At 43.1% G+C, this 25,710-nt stretch overlaps 1 protein-coding gene across 2 annotated transcripts in view; it reads right to left on the minus strand.

Annotated features, from left to right (window-relative positions):
- Positions 1-25,017, minus strand: part of RAB4A (RAB4A, member RAS oncogene family) — a 45,207-nt gene extending 20,190 nt beyond the window's left edge. For both annotated transcript variants that reach the window (XM_032841089.1, XM_032841090.1), the window contains exon 1: positions 24,783-25,017. In XM_032841089.1, coding sequence (XP_032696980.1) covers positions 24,783-24,813 — 31 coding nt within the window. In that variant the 5' untranslated portion in view covers positions 24,814-25,017. The remainder of the gene's footprint in view (positions 1-24,782) is intronic.
- Positions 25,018-25,710: the final 693 nt, after the last annotated feature.

Below are 25,710 nucleotides of genomic sequence, written 5' to 3' on the forward strand. Positions count from 1 at the left end.
GCCAGTGCCTGGGGAAGGCGGGGAATGAGGAGGTATTGTTTAATGGACATGAGTGTCAGTGTGAAAAGATGGAAAAGTTCTGGAGATAGATTTTGGCAATGGTTGTCAACAATGTGCATGTCCTTAATACAAATGAACTGTAGACTTAAACATGGGGCGAGTGGCAAATCTTATGTAATTTTACTACACAGGCACATGAAACAAAACAGGCCAAATCTAATCATGTTCACTGAACAGCTTTTATAACCTAAGAAATCAAAGGTTAAGATTGCCAGGTTAAAATGGAAATCCTGGAATTTCTCAGTCTTGTTCGATATCTTCTTCTATTTAAAATATAAAGCCCAATACATTGTAAAGTTGCCCTTGAATGACTATGTGGTTCCATATACATTAGAATTTTTTACAGGACAGTACTGTACCTGTATTTTCTCTTCCTTGTAATTTTCTTTCTTTCTTAAAAAAAGATTTATTTATTTATTTGAGAGAGAGAGAGAGAGAGTGCGCGCTCACAAGAAGGGGCAGAGGGAGAGGGAAAGACAGAATCTCAAGCAGAATCTGCGCTGAGTGTGGAGCTCAATGGGGGGCTCGATCTCACGACCCTGAGCTCATACCTGAGCCCAAACCAAGAGTTGTACACTTAACTGACTGAGCCTCCCATATGCCCCTGCCTTGTGACTTTCTTTAAGGATTTTATTTATTTATTTGAGAGAGAGAGAGCGAGCAAAAGCAGGGAGGAACAGACGAGAGGGAGAAAGAATGTGAAGCAGACTCCACATGTGTGTAGAGCCCTGCTCAGGGCTCAGTCCCACAACCACAAGATCATGACCTGAGCTGCAACCGAGAGTGTGACGCTTTACTGACTGAGTCACCCAGGAGCCTACCTCCTCGTGATTTTCTTAATAGCATTTTATTTTCTCTAGTGTGTTTTGTTGTAAAAATATGTTATATAATACATCGGAAATATGTGTTAAGTGATGGTTTATGTTATCAGTACGGCTCCAGACAATAGTAGAATATTAAGAGTTAAGTTTTTGGGGAGTCAGAATTTATATGCAGGTTTTCAACTATGCAGAGGTTTGGTGCCCTTAACCCCTTTGTTGCTCAAGAGTCAACCATAGAAGTTGCCAACAGAAAAAGGTGAAGCCAAATAAAGACGCTGCCAACATGTAGTGAGCAGCAAATACTGAGAATGAAAAGAATTTCTATATGCAAATGGAAATATTTCTTGTGTTTCGTATGTATACAGAAAGATGAGTGTCACAAATCTATGTGCTCTTGGAACAAAACTCACATATCTAGACATGGACTTTGGCTTGATTCTTGTTCCACTGTTATTTTCTGCTTTAGAAGTTTGGCTTAAATGCACTTTATTATGGTAACTGTTATCTAGATTGTACCAAAGCTCTAACAGACAAAAGAGTAACATATCCACTGAACTGCACCTTGCTGGGCAAAAGACAAGGAAGACGTGTAGTTTCCATATGTTAAAAATTCCTCCAACAAACTTTTTAAAAGATTTGTTTATTTATTTGAGAGAGCAGGGGGAGGGGCAGAAAGGGAGAGAATCTCAAGCAGACTCAGCCGCTGAGTGTAGAACCTGATGCGGGGGTTGATCTCATGACCCTGAGATCATGACCCTACCTGAAACCAAGAGTCAGATGCTTAAGCAACTGAGCGACCCAGGGGTCCCTCCAACAAACTCTTCATACTCTACATCTTGTAGCTCAAACAGGTAAGTATTCGTACTTTAGTAGAAAATCTTTTTGTTTGAAAACCCTTTTGGGTCAAACATCCAGAAATGCTGGATAAAATACACATTAAAAAAAAAAAAAGCATAGCTGAGCTTTTAGGAAAGAAAGGAAAATTCTAGATGCTTAGGAAAGAGAAGAAACAGAAAAAAAGCAATAGGGGCCCAGATGTGTCAGTATTGAGTGTAAAATGTGTACGGGACAGAGCATAAGAGCTTGTGCCCATGTGAAGGAGGGAGTAGAGAGCTAACTCTGAGTTCTTCTCAAGGTTAGGTCTGAAGTGAAAGGGTAGGAAGGAAAACATTTATTCACTAGCTCAGGGAGATGAGGAGACTTCTTTCACTCTGCCTGGCCTCTTTAATGAATGGGAAAAACATTTCCCTTTGAAGACTAATCATGGGCTGGTTAAGACAGGTGGGTTTGAAATTCAAATTTACATAAACATGTGCACAATGAACCTCCAAATCAAGAACTGAGCAACAATAAGAATGAAAGTGACATGACTAGGATGCCTGGAAGAATTACTTTGGAAGGACATGTGCTCAACCCAAGAATTAGGATTCTCACATTTACAGCTCCTTGAAGATGAGCTCACAATCTAAAATTACAAGACACTCAAAGAAACAATCCATCACAAGCCCACCACCTGCAGGTAGATTACACTTCCAAGAATTTGATTTAAAACAAAAACAAAAACAAAAACCTAAAAAAGTACAGTTGATCCTTGAACAACATAGGGGTTAGGGGCACTGACACTACTCCCCTCCCCCATCCCATGTTGTGCAGCTGAAAAACCCACATACAACTTTGACTCCCCAAATATTTCACTACTAACAGTCCACGCTTGACTAATAGTCCACTCTAGACTGATAACATAAGTAGAGTAATACATATTTTCTATGTTATATATTATATACTATATTCTCACAATAAAGTAAGCTAAAAAAATGTTACTAAGAAAATCATAATGAAGAGAAAACACATTTACATTGCTGTACTGTAAAAAAATTCATGTAAAGTGGACATGTACAGTTCAAGCCTGTGTCATTCATGGGTCAAATGTCTACCCAAGATGACAAATACCATGAAAAAGGAACCGAATTTATAAGAGTAAAATAATATGAAAAAATAGGTAGATTTCTAGAATGTGTCCAGAGATAAGAATTGCAGTCTTTAAAATTAAATAGTGAATGGATGGGTTTAAAAAAAATGAAATCAGCAAAAATGAGAAAATTTAACTGGAATAGGGACTGAAGAAAATTACCAGAAGGAGGAACAAAGAGTTAAGAGGAGAGGAAACTGTGGGTTTAAGCAACATGGAGGATTAAAGGAAAAGGTCCAATACAGTTCTAATTGGTGTTTGGGAACGGGAAAATAGGGAATGCGGTATAGAGCCAACATTAAAAGAAATCATGCCTCAGAATTTCAACAGAATTAAAATTAAAGGGACTATCAGATCCAAAATAACTGTGACCCATGAGAAGGATAAATAAGAATAACTTCACATCTAAACACATCATCATCATAGTGAAATGGAAGAACTAAGACTATAAAGGCAATCAGGAAGAATGGAAAAATTCCATATAAGGAAATTAGGTTCCTTATCCCAAAGGAAATTAGGTTCCTTATCCTAATAAGGCAGTGAGATAATCACAGTGTTGAGAGGAGGAGCACAAAACCAAAAACTCTCTAATGTAGAATGCAATGTACAAAAATAATACTCAAGGCCAAGGTATACCTCTGCTTCCAGAAGCTGAGATGGAAGTACTTCTTCCCACTCAGTACAACCTAAGACACTAGACAGTATATATAAAGGCAACATAAGGAGACTTTGAAAGTGTAGCAAAGAAGGCAGACTGGCCAGGGACCTTGGGGCCTGAGAAAGGACACGGGTGAGTTCTTCAGGTTTTCCTTTCGCCTCACATACCCTAGACCTGGAGCTGAACAAGCTGGCAATCTGCAAATGGCAATGGGTGAAGATTTTAAAAAGCCCTACCCCACCCACCTCCCGCCCCAAAGCTGCTCTGTGTAGCCGTAGAGCCAGATGAGGGCAGCCTAGCAAGGAAAAAACTTTTACACATCAACGGCTCTACTGCAGCCAAGCAGCACAGGAAAATCTGGGACCCCACCCTGACCCATGCCAGCAAAGGCTGAGTGGGGGGCCTAGACGTCCCCCAGTAAGGCCGGAGAACCTCATTATAGCAGGGTGGTGTAGCAGCACAGAGCCAAGACTCTCATTCCCGGTAGCTGGTCATGAGCCGCCCCCAGCCCTCCCCACAGTGTCAGCAGAGACCCCAAGCCCCCATGGTGGTGGTGGTGGTGGTGGTGGTGGTGTGGGAGACGTGGAACATGGGCGCTCTCGGCCCCACAGAGCAGTAACAAGGAGCACTCCCTCCACCCACAGGTCAACAGAAGCTCAGCCCGGACTATGCACTTCTACCTTCACCTGGCAGTAATGAGGTTGTGCCCAAGAGTGGAAACCAGTTAAATAAACAATTTAAATAAAGATCCCAAGTCTCGTAACATAATATAAAAAATGTCCAGACTTCAAGGAAAAATCACTCAACATACTGAGAACCAGGAAGATCTCAAACTGAAAGAAAAAAAGATAACAGATTCCAATGCCCAAATGACAGAAATATCAGAAATGCATGACAAGGGACACTTGGGTGGCACAGTAGGTTAAGTGTCTGCCTTCACCTCAGATCATGATCCCAGAGTCCTGGGATCGAGTCCCACAACCAGCTCCTCACTCAGCAGGGAGCCTGCTTCTCCCTCTGCCTGCCGCTCCCCCTGCTTGTGTGCTTTCTCTCTCTCTCTCTGACAAATAAATAAATAAAATCTTAAAGAAAAAAGAAATGGATGACAAAAATTTTAAAGCAACTGAAAATCTTTTAAGAGTTTTAAATAGAAAAATATCTCAACAATACAAACATGCTTGAGACAAATGAAAAACAAACCTTTGGCAAAGAGAAAATCTTATCAAAGAAATAACAGATATAAAGAACCAAATGGTGTTTTTAGAACTGAAAAATACAGCAAAATGGAAGGGACAGTGGAAACAATCTGTGAACTAGATGACAAAATGACAGAAAGTATCCAATCTAAACAACTAAGAGAAAACAGACTGAAAATGTATGCATAGAGCCTCAGGAACCCTTGCTCCTATTAAAAAAAAAAAAAAAAGCTCTAATATTTGTGTCACTGGAGTCAGGAAAGAAGAGGAAAAAGAGAATAAGGTTGCAAAAGTACTCGAAGAAACAATGGCTGAAAACTTTCTAAATCTGGCAACAGACAGGAATCCAGATTCAAAAAGCTGAGGACAAATCCAAATAAATCTATGCCAACATACATCATAACTCAACTTCTGAAAACTAAAGACAAAGAAAAGTTCTTGAAAGCAGCCAGAGAAAATGACAGGCCAGAGAAAATGATGGCTTGCCTACGGAGGAAAAAAAAAAAACTCAAGTGACAGCAGATTTTTCATCAAAAAACCACAGAGGCCAGAAGAAAGCGGCACATTTTTCAAGGGGTGACAGAAAACTCTCTGTCCAGAATCTTGTATCTAGTGAAAATGACTGTCTGGAATGAAGGGAGAATCAAGACATTCTTGGGGGCAGGGTGGGGGGGGGGGGCTCTAGCAGAATTTGTCCATAACAGACCAATCCTAAAAGCATGTTTAAAAGAGGTAAAGAAGTTCTCTGAACAGAAAGTGAATGATAAAAAGAGCCTAGAATGTCAGGAAGGAAGGAAGAACTCGGCAAACAAAAACACATCTAAGTAAGGGCGCCTGACCAGCTCCGTCAGAAGAGCAGGTAACTCTTGATCTCTGGGTCATGAGTTTGAGTCCCATGTTGGGTGTAGAGACTACTTAAATAAAAACTTAAAAAAAAAAAAGATAAATACAATAGACTTTTCTTCTTCTCCTATTGTGCTTTCTAAATTAGATCTGGCTGTTTAAACAAAAAGAATAACAGTTATGTGATTCTAAATATGAGGAGAGGAAACATTTAAGACAATTATATCAAAGGTGGGACACAGTAAAGAGATGTGAAAGAAGGTAAGGTTTTTATATGTCCCTCAAATGGAGAAAATGATGACAGCAGTAGACTGTGAAATATATTTATAATGTTTAACACACAGAACAACCCTTAAAAAACCTATATCAAAGAGATATACTAAAAAATATAAATAAAGTGAATAGAATTCTTAAAAATGTTCACATAAACCGCAGGAACACTGGAAAAAGAAATGAAAAACAGGGCAGATTAAAAACTGGTAAAAATAAGTCCTAATATACCAATAATTACAATAAATGGAAACTATAAATATCCCAATTAAAAGACGAAAACTGGCAGAGTAGATGAAAAAACATGACATGACTATATGCTGTCAATAAGAAACTCACTTTGATTAGAATGACACAGGCAGGCTGAAAGTCAAAGGATGGAAAAAGCTGTATCATGCAAACATGAGTCAAAGGAAAGCATTATTATTATCAGATAAAACAGACTTCATAGCAAGGAAGAATGCCTGAGACCAAAAGGGTTATAATATAATGATAAAGGAATAAATCCACCAGCAAGACAAGAATCCACACCTGAAACTAATAAAATAGAGCTATATAAAGTGTATGTCAAGCAAAAACTGGCAGAACTAAATAAAAGGAGAAACAGGCAAATCCACAATTACGGTTGGAGACCTCAATACCCTTCTCTCTACAACTGAGAGAACTAGAGAAAAAAATCAGCAAGGATACAGAAGGAAAAAATCATAGCAAACCAATGCGATCTAGCTGACTTTTACAGAATACTTCACCAACAAGAGCAGAACACACTTTTTCCCAGGACCCATGAGACATATTATCAAGTTAGACTATATCTTGGGCCACAAAACAAACCCCAACAAATTTAAAAGAATGGAAATCACACAAGAATGTGTTCTCGTAACTACAATGTAATCAAAGTAGAAATCAGTAACATGAAGACAACAGGAAAATCTCCAAATACTTGGATACTAACCAACATATTTCTAAATAATCTATGATTTCTCTTTTTTTTTTTTTTTAAAGATTTTATTTGAGAGCAAGGGAGAGCAGAGCAAGATAAGCTGGCGGGGCGCTGTCGGGGAGGGAGAAGCAGACTCCTTGCTGAGCAGGGAGACCGATGTGGGGCTTGATCCAGGGATTTCGACCAGAGCCAAAGGCAAGGCTTAACTGACAGAGCCACCCAGGAGCCCCTAAATAATCTTTGATTTAAGGAAGTCTCCTGGGAAAGCAAACAAATATATTGGGCTGAAAGGAAAAGAAATTACAACCTATCTAAATTTGTGGGATACAACTAAAGCACTGCTGAGCGGAAACTTTAGAATGCTAAATGCATACATTAGGAAAAAGGTGTCAGTCAATTATCTACATTCCTACCTCAAGAACCTAGAAAAAGAAGAGTACGATAAACTTAAAGCAAGCAGAAGGAAGGAAATAAAAAGGGGCAGAAATCAATGAAACTGAAAATAGAAGAACAAAAGAGAAAATCCATGAGACAGAAGCTGGCTCCTTGAGAAGATCAATAAAACTGATACATTTCTGGCAAAACTGTTATGAGTTCAAGGAATTAGGGGCCGATCCAGGAAAAAGACATGACTGGGAGATGGCACAATCCACTTCCTTTGGGCAGCATTCTGACAGGCTGCACTGGAGGGGACATCCCTCACGGCAGGAGAGCTTCCAGACAAGGTGCCTAGAAGGGGACAACGGCAAGGGACTTCTGAGGGAGAAGGGTCTGGAGAGAGGCTTTATGTGTCCACACGACGTCACCCAGCAGTCTGGTGGGCAGCCAGCGGCTTGAGGTCTTTAATAGCCCCTGAGTTTGTTTATCAAAGGTTAGCAGATGGTGAGTGTTAATTTCACAGGGTATGCAAAGCAGGAAGTCTCTAAATGGCTAAAAATATACTTATTTGGGCTGTATTTTAAGCAACCTAGGGTATAAGAATTTTAGTGTAGTGCTGGTAGACTTTGAACTAATGTCCTAGCTTGCTGTGAAGAAGAAAACAAAATAGGGGCTAATATAGAGGGCTACCTTTGATCCATTTATACAACTAAGACTGACAAAGTAAAGGAAAGAAGACACAAACAGTTGATTTCAGGAAGTAAACAGCAATCACTGCAGACCCTGCAGACATCAAAAAAATAACCAAGGGGTAACATGAACAATTCCATACACATTAGTTTAACAACTTAGATGAGACAGGTCAATTCTTTGAAAACACAAAGTACCACAGCTCACTCAACATAAAACAGACAAATATTCAGGCTGAGATGGTTTCACTAGAGAATTATATCAAATATTTTAAAAAGAACATAATTCTATACAACCTCTTTGAGAAAACAAAAGGGGGAACCCTTCCCAAGTCATTTTAGGAAGTTGGTATTTATTATTACCTAACTTATTATATGTTTTTGTTATTTAAAAATTTTAACATTATGTATTTGACATATTAAAGATGTTTCACATGCTATATACAAGTAATATGTTAATATAAGTATGTGTTAAGTACATATTAAGTTATGTAACATATTACATATATGCATATTACATAGCATAAAAATATTCAAAATTTTATTTATATATATTTATATTTATTATTACACTGACACCAAAAACCAGATGACAGTATTGAAACAAAACAGACTATAGAACAATATCTGAGTACTTAATAAAATACTAACAAATAGAATTCACTAATATTTATATTTATAAATACAATTATACACTATGACCAAGGGGGCTTTATTTCAGAGGTGGAAGGCCAGTTCAATATTTCAAAATCAATATTAATAGGCTAAAAAAAGGGAAGTCAGATTGGTGCAGAAAAAGCATTTCACAAGAGTCAACACGTGCTTGTGATAAAACTCCTTGGGGGGGGAAAAAAAGAACAGAGAGGAACTTCCTCAGCTTGATAAAGAGCATTTAAAAATTCTTACAGCTAACCTTATCCTTAATGATGAGACTACTTCCCCCTAAGATCAGGAACACAGCAAGAATGTCAGTTCTTACCACTATTTTTCAATACCACACAGTAAGTTCCAGCTAGTGCAATAAGACATGAAAAGGAAACAAAGGCACACAGATCAAAAAGGAAGAAATAAAACTGTTTATATTGGTAGGTGATATGATTGTATACAAGAAAATTCAAGGAATCTCAAAAAACAAAACAAAACCAAAAATCTCCTACAACCTGTAAGTGAATTCATCAAGGTCAAGATTATAGAATATAAAAATCAACTGTATTTCTAATACTAACAACAAACATGTGGGCATCAAAATTAAAAATATAATGCCACTCACAATCACTCAGAAAATACACTTAGGTGGCACCGATTCAGTCAGTGAAGCCTCTGCCTTAGGCTTGGATCATGGTCCTGGGACCCGGGGATCTAGTCCTGTGTGGAGCTCTCTGCTCAGCTGGGAGCCTGCTTCTCCCTCTCCTTTTGCTCCCGCCCCCTGCTTGTGGGAGCACTCCTGCTCTCTCTCTCTTAAATAAAATCTTTTTTTTTTTTTAAAGATTTTATTTATTTATTTGTCAGAGACAGAGGGAGAGAGAACGAGCAAGCACAGGCAGACAGAGAGGCAGGCAGAGGGAGAAGCAGGCTCCCTGCCGAGCAAGGAGCCCGATGTGGGACTCTATCCCAGGACCCTGGGATCATGACCCAAGCTGAAGGCAGCCGCTTAACCAACTGAGCCACCCAGGCGTCCTCTTAAATAAAATCTTAAAAAAACATTTGCTTAGTTGTCAGTCTAACAAAACACATGAAGGACTTCAGTGCTAGTAAGTATACAACGCTAAGCGGAAAAAAACAACAAAAACAAAATCTAAAGAAAGGAGAGATATACTGTGTTCCAGGATCAGAAGACTAGACACAGTAAAGATGTCAATTCTCCCCAAACTGACACGTTTATGAAGTTTTTATCATCATTCTGGCAAGGCTTGTGGCATAGACAAGATTATCCTCAGTTCATATGGAAAGACAAAAGAACTTGAATAGCTAAGGAATCACTTCACCTGATCTGCTATTATGCAGCTGCAGTAATGATGTCTGTATGGTATCAACACTTGGAGACACACAGACGAATGGAGCAGAACAGAGAACCCAGAAGCAGACCTACACTAAGTCATCAACAGAATTTAAAACTGCAAAAACAGGGATGCCTGGGTGGTTCAGTTGGTTAAGTGTCTGCCTTTGGCTCAGGTCATGATCCCAGGGTCCTTGGATCGAGGCCTGTGTTGGGTTTCCTGCGTTTTCCTCTACCCTTCCCCGCTGTTTGTGATCTCTCTCAAATAAATAAATGAAATCTTCAAAAAAAAAAAAAAAACCCTGCAAAATAATTCCATGCCAGAAACTTAGCCTTCTCAACAAATGGAGAGGAAGCAACCGGATATCCAAAAAGGGAAGAAAATGACACTATGACTTGAGTCTCATACCTAATGCAAAATTAAATCAATATAGGTCACAGACTTAAAGGCAAAACATTATACTATAAAATTTGGGGGGAAATCTTTAGTATCTATGGAAAAGCAAAGAGTTCTTAGGCTTGACTCCAAATAACAAGCCAGAGAAAGAAAAACATATAAATTGGACTTCGTCAAAATTGAAAACTTTTGCTTTGTAGAGAATTTTGGGGGCATCTGGTGGCACAGTCAACTCGGCATCTCTTAGTTTTGGCTCAGGCCATGATCTTGGGGTCATGGGATCAAGCCCCGTGTCAGGCTCTGTGCTTGGCGCAAGGTCTGTTTGAGATTCTCTCTCCCTCTCCCTCTGTACCTCCTGCTTGTGTACACACACACACAGTCTCTTTCTCTCTCTCAAATAAATCCTTCTTTTTTTTTTTTTTTTTTTTTAAGAAAATTTTGTTAGGAGAATGAAAAGATAAGCTACAGAGTGGAAGGAAAGACCAAAAAATATATATCCAACAAAGGACTAGCATTTAGATTGTATACTTAAAAACAGAAACAAACAAACAAAAAACCTCTCAAAACTCCACAGGATAAACTCAAACAATCCAACTGGAAAACGGTTTCTACATGGAAAGAGATTTGCTGAAAAACATAGGCAAATGGCAAGTAAGCATGTGAAAGTATTTCTAACACCATTAACCAATAATCAGGCAAATGCGGATCAAAACCATAATGAGGCATCACTATACAACTCCCAGAATGGCTCAAATCAAAAATAGTGGCAACAGCAAATGAGGGCGAGGATGCTCAGAAATCCTATCACCCACACACTGCCGGTGGAACACACTTTTGGAAATTAGTTCAGTTTCTTAAAAAACTTAACACGCAACTACCATATGACTCAGCAATTGTCCTCCTAGGCATTTATCCCAGAAAAATTAAGATTTATGTTCACACAAAACCCTGTACACCAACGTTTATAGTAGTGTTAGTCACAAGAGCCCCAACCTGGAATCAACCCAGATGCTCTTCAACAGGTGAACAAAGTCTCATATGCTCAAACCAAGGAATCCTGCTGAGCAGGAAAAAGGCATGAACTGACGGTACATGCTGTAACCTGGAGGGATCCCCAGAGAAACGGTCAGTCCCAAAAGATGATGCGACGCATGACTCCATTTAAGGACACTGCTGAAATGACAAGATCACAGACATAGAGAACACAGTAGTGGTTACCAGGAAGGATGAGTGTGTGCCTACCCAAGGGCAACAGGAGAGCTCTCTGTGGGGATGGAAATGTGTGTTTCTGCAGCTGCCGCAACACTGGTACGGTGTTATCTTCAGAGGCGGTGGTATCCCCCTCTGGATACCCAGTGGTGGTCTCTTAGGAGAGTTTTGCGTGATGTTACCACTGGGGGAAACAGGGAAAGGGCACAGGAGAGCTCTGTATTTTTTCTTAAACCTGTATGTAGGTCTCTAATTATCTCAAAATAAAGAGCTTTGTAAGAAATAAAAGAAGAGGAGACAGTATCCAACACTGACTATAAGTCTACTATGGACAGTCCTAACCTGGAGGAAGCACCACAGGGTGGGCTCCAGGCAGGAAATGGAGCAGAAGGAAGGAGGACACGTTAGCAGCCAAGCTGTCCGGTGTGCTATTTTTTGTGCGGAGAGATCTGTTTGGCTAACGCAGATAAAACCAAGCACCACGATGGGTAATGAATTCCTCCTCGTAGTGAGAAGAAGCCAACTGTATGAGACTTGCAGCTGATACCCCTCCTCTTTCTGAGGGGGGTCTGGAATTCACAGACCTCCTTGTAGCTGAGCACCAGGAGATGGGGGCCCCATGCACTCACCTTCAAGCTGGAGGTCAGGGGTACAGCCTGATGCTCTCTCTTCAGAGAGCGGGTATTTGAGGTCTGCTGGCCTCATGTCCCCATATCTGTGGGTACAGTAGAATGTGCATTGATTTTACTGATTTATTTTGTTTTGATAATCTGTTCAGTTTGTCTTTCTTTTTCTCTTTCCTTGCTTGAAGCTGAATGACACATACATCAAGTATAGAGTATGTGTTTCATATGTTAAGTGTGCAGGGCTTCACAGCTACAAAAGGGTTTAACAGGAGCAGGTGAATAGCCATATTACAGAAAGGTTATATAAGCAGATAACCTAATGTGAACTAGTTAAATACTTATGTCTACTTACATCAAATTTGATGTGGTTTTATTATAACGGGTATTAACTTTAAGGCTCTAAATCACAAAGAGGTTATTTGACTCCAATCTGTGATAATTACAGTCACCTGATGAGGGTTTCCTCAGCATGAATTAAGCTAGAAGGTGGGGAAATGACCACATCCCAAAATAGAAAAAAATGAAATGAATATATGCTATTAATGTGCTTCTAATTTTCCATGAGAAATTTAAATGAGATAATAGGAAAAGTTATCAAATACACAGAAATGGGTTTCTATTTAAAAGTCAACCATTCAGGCAAAGATGGACACTGACCATGGAGTAGAGATCCCAGAAACAAGCCTACTTATTTATGACTCAGCAGGTATCACAAATGCCTGGGAGAAGAGAACAGAGAATTTGGTAAGTAACAGCTGGACATCTGGGTATCCACGTGAGGCATAAATATGAAGTTGAACCCCCACCTGAAAACATCCACAAATATTGTTTTCAGGTAAATTAATGCAAGTGTAAAAGGCAAAATTTTGAAAGGCAGTGAAGTACATTCATTATCTGAAGGGGAAGGGTAGGATTTCTTATATAAGGTACAATAAATGGAAGCAGAAGGGGGAAAAAAAAGTCAGACCATTCAGGAACACAGACGAAATACAGATCAGGAACAAACGGCCTCCAAGCCAACCGAAACAGCTAAACACAAAGCCAAAGGCTTCAGTCTTTGGGAGAAAACTCATTCATTACTGACTTGTCTTTATATTCATTTCAAGGAAGCTCTAACTTCCCAGACTGCAGCCGATTAGAAGCATATACCAAGGAGGACTGTGAGCCACAGGCACAATGACAACCAGGTCCTGATAGCAAAGGCAACCACTGACCAGGAAACGAGCCAGAAAGTGACTCTAACAGCACAGCACACTTGCTCAGCAATTGATTGCCAATGATGACCTTGAATCTTCCAGAAAATGACGTCATAGTGAGTAGACAAGATGGCCTTTGCCTTCCTAGTTTCTCCCACAAACAACAGTTTGGCTTTTCAGATTTCCAAAGGTCGGAAAGAGGCAAAGGTGCGTGGCCTTGACCACAGGATTCGGTCCACGTTTCATTTCCTGGCAGAAGAAATGTGTCATGCTGGGACAGTGGGGTCATGTGAGAGGATTCTGTGGTTTCTGGCTTAGGGCACCAGCTGGTGTGTGACACCAGCAAGGGAGATAATACTGAAGGAGGAATCCATTTTATGGCAAAATAATGACTGCAGATTCAGAGAGATTGAACTTAAAATGCCTGTGAGCCAACATGGTGGAGATATGGGGAAGCAGTCGTAAGGCAGAGGTGCAAAGTGTCCGCTGGGTCCAAGTCCCAGGACCCCACGCGAGCTCAGCCTCACCTAAGGTGGTGGCAAAATCAGTCGGCTGCGACTGAAGATGGTGCTGCAGATGAGAAGCACGAGAACCCTTCCGAGAAGCTTGACTGTGACGGGATGAAGAGACAGGTGTTCGGGGGGCTTGCAGAGCGTGAGGCAGGCAAACTGGAAGTTACCAGGAGCAAAAGAAAGGATGGTTGGTGGTATAAGTCTGAAAACTCGGGGGATGAGGGCCAAAGCAGAAGGCAGGGACTGGTCCCAGACACAAAGAGAGACGTCCTAGTCTCTGCGACTACAAGAGAGCATGAGGTTAAGTCACTTCCCGGGTTGGAGCAGGGAAGGGGAGGAGATCTGTTTCCCCAGCAGGGCCAGTCTCCCCTCCCTCATCTATCAGACATGAGAAGAGGGGCTGGAACAGATTACTGAAGGTTTAAAACAGCAGGTGGAGAGAAAGGGCAGGACGGCCAGGTGAGGGGAGAGGATCGCTAAGTACTACTGAGAGTCCCTCGGAAGCAGACGGTTAATCCACAGAACTGAACCTAGAGCGCTCTGTCCATACAGCAGCAGGCAAGGCAGGCTGGGAAGCAGCATGTACAGCTGAAGGATGGAGAAGGAAGGGGTGGGATGAAAGGTCGATGGTGTCCTATTTGGAGAGGGGACAGCTCATCACCTGGCAGAGGGGATGGAGGTGCCAGGAGGCTGGAGCTCCAGGGAAGACTGGGTGGCAGTGAGTAGAATGGGACACGTGAGCTGCCAGGGAAGTAACTCGAGTGGGGGCAGAAGAGAGGAAGTTAGGAACCGGGCACTGAGCTGCGCACTGACCGCTCTGCAGGGACACAGCAGTCACCCGGGAGCAGGGAGGAGTGGGAGTGGAGAGTGAGGCCCTACGCCAGGTGACCCTGCAGAATACGGAATGACCCCAAGGTCATCAAGCAACAGCAAAGAGAAGGAGCCAGCAGAGCAACAGAAGATGGCCCTTCAGAGAAAAAAATGTTCTGGCACACTGGTCAGAGAGGAGCGGCACTGTGAAACTTGGTTAAGTGCTGGCTTGGGGCAGGGAGAAGGGCTGGGCAGCAGCGGAACACGTGACCTGTGGAGGGTGCCAGGCAAAATAAGGAAAGGCCGGCAGGAGTAACAGCAAAGCCTAACTCTGGCCCTCTGCTGGTCTGCTTGAGCCTGAATTAAATGCCAGCGGAGAGAAATGGTGACATCCGTAGATTTCACATTTGCAGCACAGACTCTGATCGTTGCTCAAGGTCTGGGATACAATCTGCGATTTTGCTGAAGGCCACATCGGGATCAAACCTGCTGTGGGCCAGGTGTGTGCGTGCAAGTGAGGTAGCAGGTGAGAGAGCCTGGTCAGCCACCCAGCGTGGAAACTGCAAGTTCGGAGTTGTTTTCCACATGATATAACGACATATAAAAAAAGAAATAATGCTCCCAAAGTGGAAAACTGTCCCAAAGAGGAAGTCAGTAGCCAGGTCAGTACAGAGAAACAAAGAAACCTAATAAAAATAATTACCCTTCAGCAAGAAACAAGTGTAGATACTTTAAAGAGTACAATGTTCCATTTGATTCTGATACATAAGGATAAAACTGTATTAAGAAGGATAAGTGGTAGGGTGCCTGGGTCGCTCAGTTGTTAAGTGTCCGCCTTCTGCTCAGGCCATGATCATGATCCCTCTCCCCTGGCTTGGGTTCCCTCTCTCGCTGTCTCTCTCTCTGTCAAATAAATAAAGAAAATCTTAAAAAAAAAAAAAAAGGATAAGTGGTTTGTGAAATGTTTCAGAGAACACTCCAACTAGTGTAATTAAAAGAGACAAGTTGAACAGTTAGTTTTTAATTTGAGGATACATACACAGAACGCTGTCTTTCTGAACTGTGACTATGAAGCAAGCCTCAAGTTCTACAACAATATCTGCAATTACACCGATTGTGAGACGACAACGATACACACACAGAGATCACACGCATCTGGGAAAGCGTCCCTTATCGAGGGTAAAATTCTTCCGCGTTGGTCTGGAGGGCCATACCTTGGTCCCTGCTATTCCCTGGGTCCCAGTTTCATGCTGAGTTCAGAGAAGGAGTCTGACTCATATTAAATGTCCAACGCTTGTCCAGAACATGCACTAGAGCAATGACATCCAGTGGGAATGTTTATTCTGGGTCACCACTGACCTGAGATTCTATGGAGATTTCTGTACAAGACAGAGAAGCCGAGTAACAGCCCGACTGCCCTCGGGCACGCGAGGCAGGGCAGATCTGAGTCCAGATTCTGGCTCCACCTTTCCCAGCTCCAGGACTGGACCTCTCAGGTTCCTCACCCCTCAGTGGGCCTGTGTCCACCTCACGCAGTCGCGAGGATCGGAGACACCGCCACAGAGCACTCCGTGTACACACTGCTCTAATGTCGCCCTTCATCTAGAGGTAAGAGAATTCAGCCTCTTACACCAACAGCTTTTCAATGAGGAACAACTTCGGGCATAACCAGGGAAACAGCCAGAGGTTAACACCAGAAGACTCTTCAACCAGCCCACACTCCAAAAGCTTGTTCAGTCGCGCAATAGCCAGAAATAATGCTGTTCTTGGGACAATGTAACAGGGAAAATTCACTTTATTATTGTATGCTACATGCCAGAGAAAATACTCTAACTCACCAAGCTTTTATAGGTGTAAACACTGAAAGGAACTTGTGTGCATAATAACAAAAGACACTTTAATATCAATTTTACTAATAAAGCTTTCGCAATGTCTCGACTTAGGAATGTCTCTACGGAACTGAATATAAAAAGTATGGACTTCATTCTCATACAGGTAGAGTATCCTACATTAAAATACGTATTTATGACGAATTACTCAAGGTGCTAATATATGAAAAGTGGAAAAATGACAGTTGCCAAATAGCCAACTTCTGTTTGCCCCCAAAGTATTATCATGGTCACAGTGACTCTGAAGAGGGATGTCAGTCTTCAAAACACCACGTGTTTTTAGCACATTCACAAAGACAATAAGAACTAAGAATACCTGCAGGTATATCGTGTCTATAAAAGGACAAGAGAAATTTCAGTTTTTCTAAGACAAGGGACTCTGACGTGTGTGCGTGTAGCCAAGGTGGACAGAGGCCCACGCTCTCTCATCTGCTGGGCTGCTTTCTCTGCCTACTTCCTCACTGGAGGAAGAGGGGTGTGAAGGAACACTTAGGTCCATCATTTTCAGGAAGACCACTACCCAGAACAAACAGCTGAAACTGAATTGTAACTTGCATTTTTTGGAGACTGTAGTAGATGCTGCTGTAGTAGAGGTTATCTGCCTAATGGCTACTCCCCCAAGGAGCCAAAGTAACAGGTGAACGTGACCCCAAAACTGGAGACAGGCTTTGGTTATTTTAAGCCAATTACGGTCATTTGGAGCCAGAGACTTGGTTAGAAATACATACAGGCTTAGGCTAAACAGTGCGACTTGTTACCCTGGCCACATAATTGGCCTAGGGACAGGCACCTGACCCCATGAGGCCCAACCAGATGAACAGGAAGGACTATTACTCCATAAATGCAGCAAAGAACTCCATTTGTCCATGGCTACGGGAAGGCATACACAGATTACAAGGAACAGCCATTTTGTCACCTAGGGGAATGACACCAATAGAGCTAGCTAGAGGACAGACATGGGAAGCACTTAGGTCCTTGCTGACACAGTTGAGCTTCTGAACCAGCCAATCCTGAAACCTCCTCATCTATAGTTATTCGAACAACAAAACAAAACAAAACTTTTTCATATTACCTACGGCATACTGAGTTGGGTTCTCTACCCCCAGCAGTGGAAAGCATTCCACTTGATAAAATGATCAAAAAAGCTAATCACCTATTATCTATTAAACAGAAATCTTGTTAAGCATAATTTTATAAAAATTCTTCTATTTTTTGGTCATAGAGAATCAACTTATAATCAGAAGGTTGTTAGGTAAGTAAGGATTTAGAGCGAGGGGAGTTCCATCCCTCGCTAGTTACTCGGTTACCACCAAATGCCAGCCATTTGAGTGTTCAGTGGCCACGGATTCAGATCTTGAATCATCTGCCACCACAGAAGGGGTCTGTCTGCCCCTAAGAGCCCCCTGGCTACTGAACAGGGAGCCAGTCTCCCCACAATGTGCCTGATGGACACACCAAATCCTGCCTCCAAAGCTCGTTCGCCTCCACCGTTGACCAACTCCCCACACTGATCAACATGTTCCCTCCTTGGGTTCGATCAATGGGGCAGCAGCATGCAAGCCCTGTGACTCCAGAAAGCTCGGAAAGGACCTCCAGCTCTCTGCTCCCACACCCTCGGAATTGCTTCCAGAGTCCAAGCCTCAGAAGGGAAATCTGTTTCTTAAAGGATGCATTGTGTGACCTCTTCAATTCAAGCAAAGGTGGTCTGTGGAAGAAGGCTTTTTTTCTTTTAAAATTTTATTTATTTGTTTGAGAGAGAAAGAGAGAAAGAGAGCGAGCCAGGTGAGAGGCAGAGAGAGAGGCCAGAAGGAGAAGGAGAAGCAGACACTTGCTGGGCTCTATCTCAGCACCCCAAGATCATGACCTGAGCTGAAGGCAGTGGAAGGGGTTTTAATTATTGCATTTATATTACACACAATGTAAAAACTGTTTGACTTCTACCATAATGAAAGGAAGACTATGTCTTAAAGTTGGGTTTTCTATTAACCTGGTCTTTGTTTCATATTCTGTACCCGAGAAGAAAAAGGCTGCTCTCGAATGGAATCCAATCAAAGGTGCTTTCAGCAGTCTCTGAAAGCTGTGTCTGGGAGCCATTCACCACACCAGGGACAGAAAGTCACCTCAGCAGTCCCCTGCTTTTAAAGAACTTACGGTCTCATCTTAAGAGAAAAATTTTCTTTGTCACAATTGAGATTTAACCAAATTATAAAACAGATATGCAAAGTCCCCAGGATGCCTGACTGGTTCAGTCAGTACAGCGTGCAATTCTTGATCTCGGGGTTGTGGGTTCGAGGCCCATACTGAGTGTAGAGATTAGTTAAAAATAAATAAATAAATAAATAAATAAATAAATAAAAAGATATGCAAAGTTCCCACAGGCAGTGCCAAAATGTAGTATTTATTTTCTGAGGACTCCTGTAATAACAGGCATAAGCAAATGAACAAGAGAAACAGGAGAGTAACTAAGGGAGCACACTACATATAATAATATTTTAAATTATAACACGGGAGAAAGAGAGGCTTTGCTTTAAAGTTCCCAATGTTTTTCTACATGATTAAAAATTCATATTTGAAACATTACAAACTTCCCTCTTCAAACACATCTTCTTGTTCATAATGTATTAGGACTGCATGAATACTGTACCCTCCCCCCTAGCTAAATATTGTTCGCTGCTTTTAAGACTTAAATGCCAAAGATGCAGCACCTAAGAGAAATAGAAAGAATCCAAAGACAGACACAACTGTGTACTGTCATACAAGAGTTGACCATCCTGAGTGGAGGAGTTGCCCTTGGCTATGGCTGAGCCACAAAGCATTCTTTCTCCAGGTGTCAAAGTCATCGCTATCAGGGATGTATTGCTATCGGTCAAATCTCTCAACATAAATTTATTTTGGTTTGGGAAGGTTATGGGGGGATTACAAAGGAAGAAACTTTGCAGTTACACAGTGTTTATTTGATTTATGTGTTATAGTACTACTGTAGGCCATTCTCTACTTTAGCCTTACTCTAACCATCCTTTAAATAACAGTACCTTGCATGTCATTTTAGCTTTTAAATTATATTCGCAGCTACAGAGAAGCAAAAAAGTATTCTTCAAATATACAGAACATATCTATTATAGAGATCATACTGATGGAGAAAGCAGTGACAGAGAAAAGCACTGCAAAACACAGATGATTCAAAGGTTTTCCCCAAACTATTTCCACTGGCATGTATCCTAATGGAGTTCTCAGGAATGGGGGGAAAAAATCCATTCCAATAGCCTAACCAATCTCTAGAGGATGGGTTATAAGAAGTAATTCAAGAAACAGCAGCTTTCTTCTCATTCCAAAGAAATATTCAGAGCACAGACCATCAACACACCAGCCTGGATACATATGATAAAAGCGACCAGTACAGTATTGAACCTTGCCTGAGAATCCCATTATGGCTAATCCCATACGAAGGGCCTAAAGCACAAGATACTTTCCAAAAAATGTGGGTGACATGGTCCCTCACAGTAAAGATGTTATCGTTATTATTTCTAGAAGTAAAGTTCACTTTGATGCTTGCACAGAACCATTTTTCAAGGAGCACAAAAAGCTTTGGAAATACCATTTACTTAAATCACTAAGATATTCCTATGAAGCTGTGGCATACGTGAACAGCAGTCCGGGTCCCCAGATAAATTTTACCTAGCCCCTTCCGACATGCCCCTGCCGGAACCCACCGAGCCCATCCCTGCCTGAGGAGTCCGCCTCTGTGCCCGCCGGCAAGCAGGAGATGTTGTTTATCAACAGTTACGCGGCCTCCAGCAGCGAGAGGCAAACGTCTAGGACAACTGCTCTAGTCCCTGTGGTGAAGAACCTTCGGATGATGGGTCTTCTTGCCTTATAGTCCACTAAGCTGGCCCCAACTTCACCTTCCCTTGCCTCTTCTATGTTAAGGGGTCAGTTTAAAAGACAGAAACCAAGTGGACTCAGGACACAGGATGCTGAAGAATTCTCTTAGGCAAATGGGTACATGGGACAGACAGAAGGGAATAGGGGTGGGTAATTAATTGGGTTTGGGACACATTGTGTTAGGACACCACAGGCCATACAAATGGAATAGTTAGGTAGGAAGCTGAATGTAAGGTAGTAAGCTTGAGTAAATGATATGACTGGAAATAAAGATTTAGGAACAAGACATTCAAAGGCAAGGACTGATAGGCTTTATAGTTCAAACGACCATGAAAAATTATCAGCAACTTCTGCTTTTCTAAAGAACAACATTCTCAAATGTCTACGGCATTGGAGCCATTATATAGCACAGGGTCTTGATACTCAATCGGGCACCTGCCTGGGCTGGGAGTTGATCAGGTGCGGGACCTCCATCCACCCCACACCTACTGAACCAGAACCTGTGTCTTCACACACCAGAGGACTCAGGGGCCCATCAGTTTGAGACCACTGCTGCAGTGTTCCCCAAACTCTGGTTCTTAAAATGTTCATCCATTTTCAGCAAATGAGAAAAAGAAAAATACAAACATTAAACATAATAAATGCATTCAATTTAGAGAAATGTTCTTTATCCTGATGTTATACGCTTCCTTTGTTGATCTTGTTTACATGCCCTGTCTTTTCTGAAATTAAGGTAACGGCCATCTTGGCGATTTCTCTAACAGTAAGTTACTTAATACTTTATTGGTTCCACGTAACTTTAGAGATGTTATTTCCTTTGCCCAAAATATCTTCCTTCCTCTGCCTGACCTATTAAGCCCCAATTTCTCCATGAGTCACATTCTAACTACCAAAGCCCATGTACTAGCTTCTTAGGACCATCGTAACAAAATACCACAGACAGGTGGGCTTAAAATGAGAGAAACCTATTGTCTAACAGTTCTAGAGGCTGGAAGTCTGAAATCAGGTGTCAGGAGGTCCATGCTTTCCCAGAAAGCTCTAGGAAAGGATCCCTCCCTGTCTCTTCCTAGCTTCTGGTGGTGGCCAGCCATCGTTGGTGATCTCTGGCTTACAGCACTTACTCCAATTTCAGGCTGCGCCTCTGTATCACGTTCTCTCTGCATGTGTTTACGCTCAAATTTCTCTCATTTTACAAGAATACCAGCCTTTGGATTAGGGCCTACCCTAACCCAACAGGACCTCATCTCAAATGGATTACATTACACCTATTTCCAAATAACCTCACATTCACAGGTACCTGGGGTTCGGACCTGAACATATTTTTGGGGGATACAATTCAACCCACAACCGTCAATAATGATGTATTCCTAAAAGAAAATCTCTTGATAATTCTCCAAATTACGTGGTAAGTACTGTAATATAGTGCTTTCAAAATAAAGCACAAAATAAAAATATTAAGACTATATTGTAATAAAAATCAGCACAAGACTTACCATTTGTGTTCCTGTTTCACAAATTGTATTCACTGTAGGAAGCATAAACTCCAAAGTGCAGAGATTTTTCCTCATGGTAGACTGCTTTAGCCCTTACTTTTTTCTTCCCTAGCATTTTTGGCACCCCTTATATTTTTTTAGCACCTTTCTGACCATCACTGCTTGGTACTACCTATTCAACTTGTTAATTCTGTCTCAAAGTCTTGGTGTCAGGAATTACTTAGGGCCAATTTCTGACCTCCCAAGTCTTAGATGGCTGGAGGTCCTCAGGAAGTTCTAAGCCACACTAACTGGCAAGGCTTAAAGAGTGCAGTGAATCTAACACTATTTGGGAAACACTGTTTCAGCTTAGAGATATTCAGATCCAGGGTTTCAATCTGAAACCTATCTAAGATTTCAATTTTGTATTACAATATTATATACAGTATTCAATATTATATGGTTATATAGTCTCAAGGCAACAAAATGTTGACTGCTACTCAGTCTATGGAAAGTGAAATACAGCCTGAACATGCTAAAAAACAGGTAGATATAGCTCATAAATGGTACTCTATAAGCACTGGCTCTTTAATTTTCATCCTATCCCTGTTGAGCTACACAGAGCCTCCTTTTCTGGAAGAAAAAAATAACCCTACAGCACAAAGGAGTTTAAAAGTTAGGCACACATTCGTTTGCCAGCTATCTAAGAGTCAAATGATTGTTTTACTTTTCGGGGAACAATGCTGTGCAAATATGGTCAGTGATAAATGAAGGTGACACCTTAGGACTTTTGGATGGTTCTTAAATTCTTATTTTGGGTCTGCAATTTCAACTGCCACATTTGCTGTTTCTAAAACTAATTCTCTATTCCATTCGTTTCCTCTAAATTACCTCTATTAGAGGAGAAGATGAAATTGCAAGTAAAAAAGTAAAAATGTACTTGGGAGGTATCATGACATAAGAATACTGTTGATTAAAGCCTTTGGATCGGGGCGCATGGGTGGTTCAGTGGGTTAAAGCCTCTGCCTTCAGCTCAGGTCATGATCTCAGGGTCCTGGGATTGAGCCCCACATTGGGCTCTCTGCTCAGCAGGGAGTCTGTTTTCCCCCCTCTCTCTGCCTGCCTCTCTGCTTACTTGTGATCTCTGTCTGTCAAATGAATTAAAAAATCTTTAAAAAAAAATAAAGCCTTTGGATCATCATTTAATCAGTTAATCCATGATGTTCAAGAGCTCAGTTAACTGTGTCTAAAGTCAAGTAGAGATGAGTGATATTTTATCAAGTTTATTTCATATAAGATAAATGAAAAAGCTTTATCTCCCAAAGTCTTCCAGTCCCTTCTTACTAATTTATAATCCCCACTTGGTTTTCTTATTTAGACTTTCCACCCCTCCCTAAGGTTCCAGGTTAAAGAAAAAAAAAATGTGAGGTAAGGAGCACTTGAAAATAAAGAAAAGCAAAAGTACAGCTGAAAATTGCTAGAGAAAGGTATTTTCTTTACAAATTCGTTGACTGTGGTTCTCTATAGGGAGAACCAGACCACACAGGTGCACAGGTCCAAGTACAGCAATGACAACATGAAAAACTGCGATGGACTTCCTGGAGGGTTCCCTAAGCCTTCTAGGAACAGATGTAATGCCCAAGTGGCACCAAGAACAGGGCAAGCACAAGTCACAGGAGGGGCTGAAGGTGAAGAAAATGAGACCTCACCCCTCTTAGAAGAAAGATGGAAATGTTCCAAAGGCCCTCTCTGCCTCACCCTCACCTTTGTCCCACTGTTTAGGCTCCCCTTATTGGAACTCCATTTCTCTCCGTGGCTGTCTGGGCCTGAGTGTCTGCTGTTCAGTCATGAGAACTGCCTCCTACCTCCCCAGTCTGGGTCCGCTTTCCTTCTAACATTCTTTCCCAGATCACGCTCCTTCAGAACTCCTTCCTGCCTGAAGTTTTAGCTACTCATTCGTTAGGGTCATGATGCCCTTAACTCTGTATCCCCTACTAGACTGCGTGCTCCAAGAGAAGAACCACGCCTGTTGTGTTGCCCGCAGTGTGGACAGCGCCTCCTAGCACCTGCCGGCTCCATCACGCCCTTCCTCGCCTATTTGTGAAAGGAGCCCAGCAAGGCCAGCACAAGTGATCCGAGATCAGGTACACACTTTTGAACTTGAACCTCTCCCTGGGACTGTAAAACTCCCAATCAAAGACTTAATCTGAGAATGCACACATCTGAACAAGTGATTAGAGACCGGTAAACATCTCCTCAAGCCTGACGCAAACGAGACGCGTAGGGTAGTATTTGTTCTTACCATGCAGGGCTAAAACACCACAAAACAAAAACACGGTATATGAATTGGGAAGGCTTTCGACTACTCCAAAATTATTTGTGGAGACCCCTTCAGGGGTGGCTGTTTTAGGGGAAGCAAAGATTAAACAGATGGGGCTCTGCTTCCAGGGTGTTTATGGTTTCAAAAAGGCACATTTATAAATAGCCGTAATGCAACCCAGAAATGACTAAAAAGCTGGAGAGACTGAGAAACAGCAGTAAATGAGGCGAGAGGTCTCCGAAGGAAGGCGTGGATTAGTCAGTCTATCGATTACTTCTCCTTGTAATCCCAGGGCAAAGAAAGGAATTCCAAACCAGGAAAGGTCACGCTGGAAGACTGGGGGAACACACTGGAATGCAGGCATCGCCCTAAGTCCTTCCCATCCTCGTCGGGCACGACCTCGCCGCGGAAAGTCTGGAACTGGCTTCCCAAACCCCGAGCTACGGAAACGGGGCGAAGAAAGGGGAAACCCCACGGGTGCGAGCGCGGAGGGAAGGCAGGACGAAACCTGAAAACGCAGGACACGTCAGCGCTACACACAGCCCGGCCCGCGCCCCGGCCCCGGCCCCGGCCCCCGGCCCCCGGCCCCCGGCCCCCCGAGCCCGCGCCCCCGCGCGCCCCCGCCCGCCTCGCCCCGCCGGCCTCCTACCGTATGTTTCGGACATGGCCGTCTGCGACATCTTGGGAGCGGCACCGCCTCTCGCCCGGTCGCCGGCTGCAGCTCGGCCCGGCGGGAGAGGAGGGTCCGGGTCGTCCTCCGCGTCTCGGTGGGAGCGGCGCGGGGCAGGGGACCGGAGAAGGGACGGACCCGCGGTCCCCACCGCAACCGCCGGCCACCCCGCGGCTGCGGCCCTGCCGGACTGGCGGCTCCGCGCAGGCGCAGGGCCTCCGCCCCCCGGCGGGGCCGGGACGAGGACGGGAGGAGGGGGGCGGAGGCGGAGGAGGAGGAGAGGGGGCGCGAGGCCCGGCCCCCGCCGTGGTCGCGCGTGCGCACGCAGCCCCCGGCGGTGCTAGGCGCGGGGAGGCCCGACCCGGGGCGGGGAGGCCCGACCCGGGGCGGGGGGGCGGGGAGGCCGGGGCTGGACTCGGGGCGCGGACGGCCAAGGTCCGGTTGCCGGGGTGGGGAGGCGCCCGCGATGTGTAGGCTTGCGGGTGACCGAGCGTTGGGGCCTGCGGGGTCTAGCTCTTGGGTGGCGGTGGCAGAGTGCCTGCAGTGGGAACACAGTCCTGCCGGATCGGCCCTCCTCGGTAAAGACTTGGTCGTCGTCCTTGGCGGCTCCCTGGCAGGAAAAGACTTCCTCCCCTGGACTACTTTGTGATCAATCAGAGAGCGTGGTTAACGTGTAACCAGGCGGCAGTAGCCCCAGGTGTCCAGCTAGACACCAGATGAGGAGGCTGGCGGACCTGCGGGGAAACTGAGCTTTCAGTCCAACCGGCCAGGCCCTCTCCTGGTGTCTGGGCTGGTGTCTGGAGAAAACTGTCGGAAGCTTACGGTGCGCTGGTGCCGGAGAGTCCCCCAAAGCCCATAGACATTGGCCCCTCCGCGGCCCAATGCAGGGGAATCTAGCTTATAAGCA

This window comes from Lontra canadensis, unplaced genomic scaffold, assembly GCF_010015895.1.
Source record: "Lontra canadensis isolate GAN:19392208 unplaced genomic scaffold, GSC_riverotter_1.0 scaffold120, whole genome shotgun sequence".
NCBI classification, from domain to species: Eukaryota; Metazoa; Chordata; class Mammalia; order Carnivora; family Mustelidae; genus Lontra; species Lontra canadensis.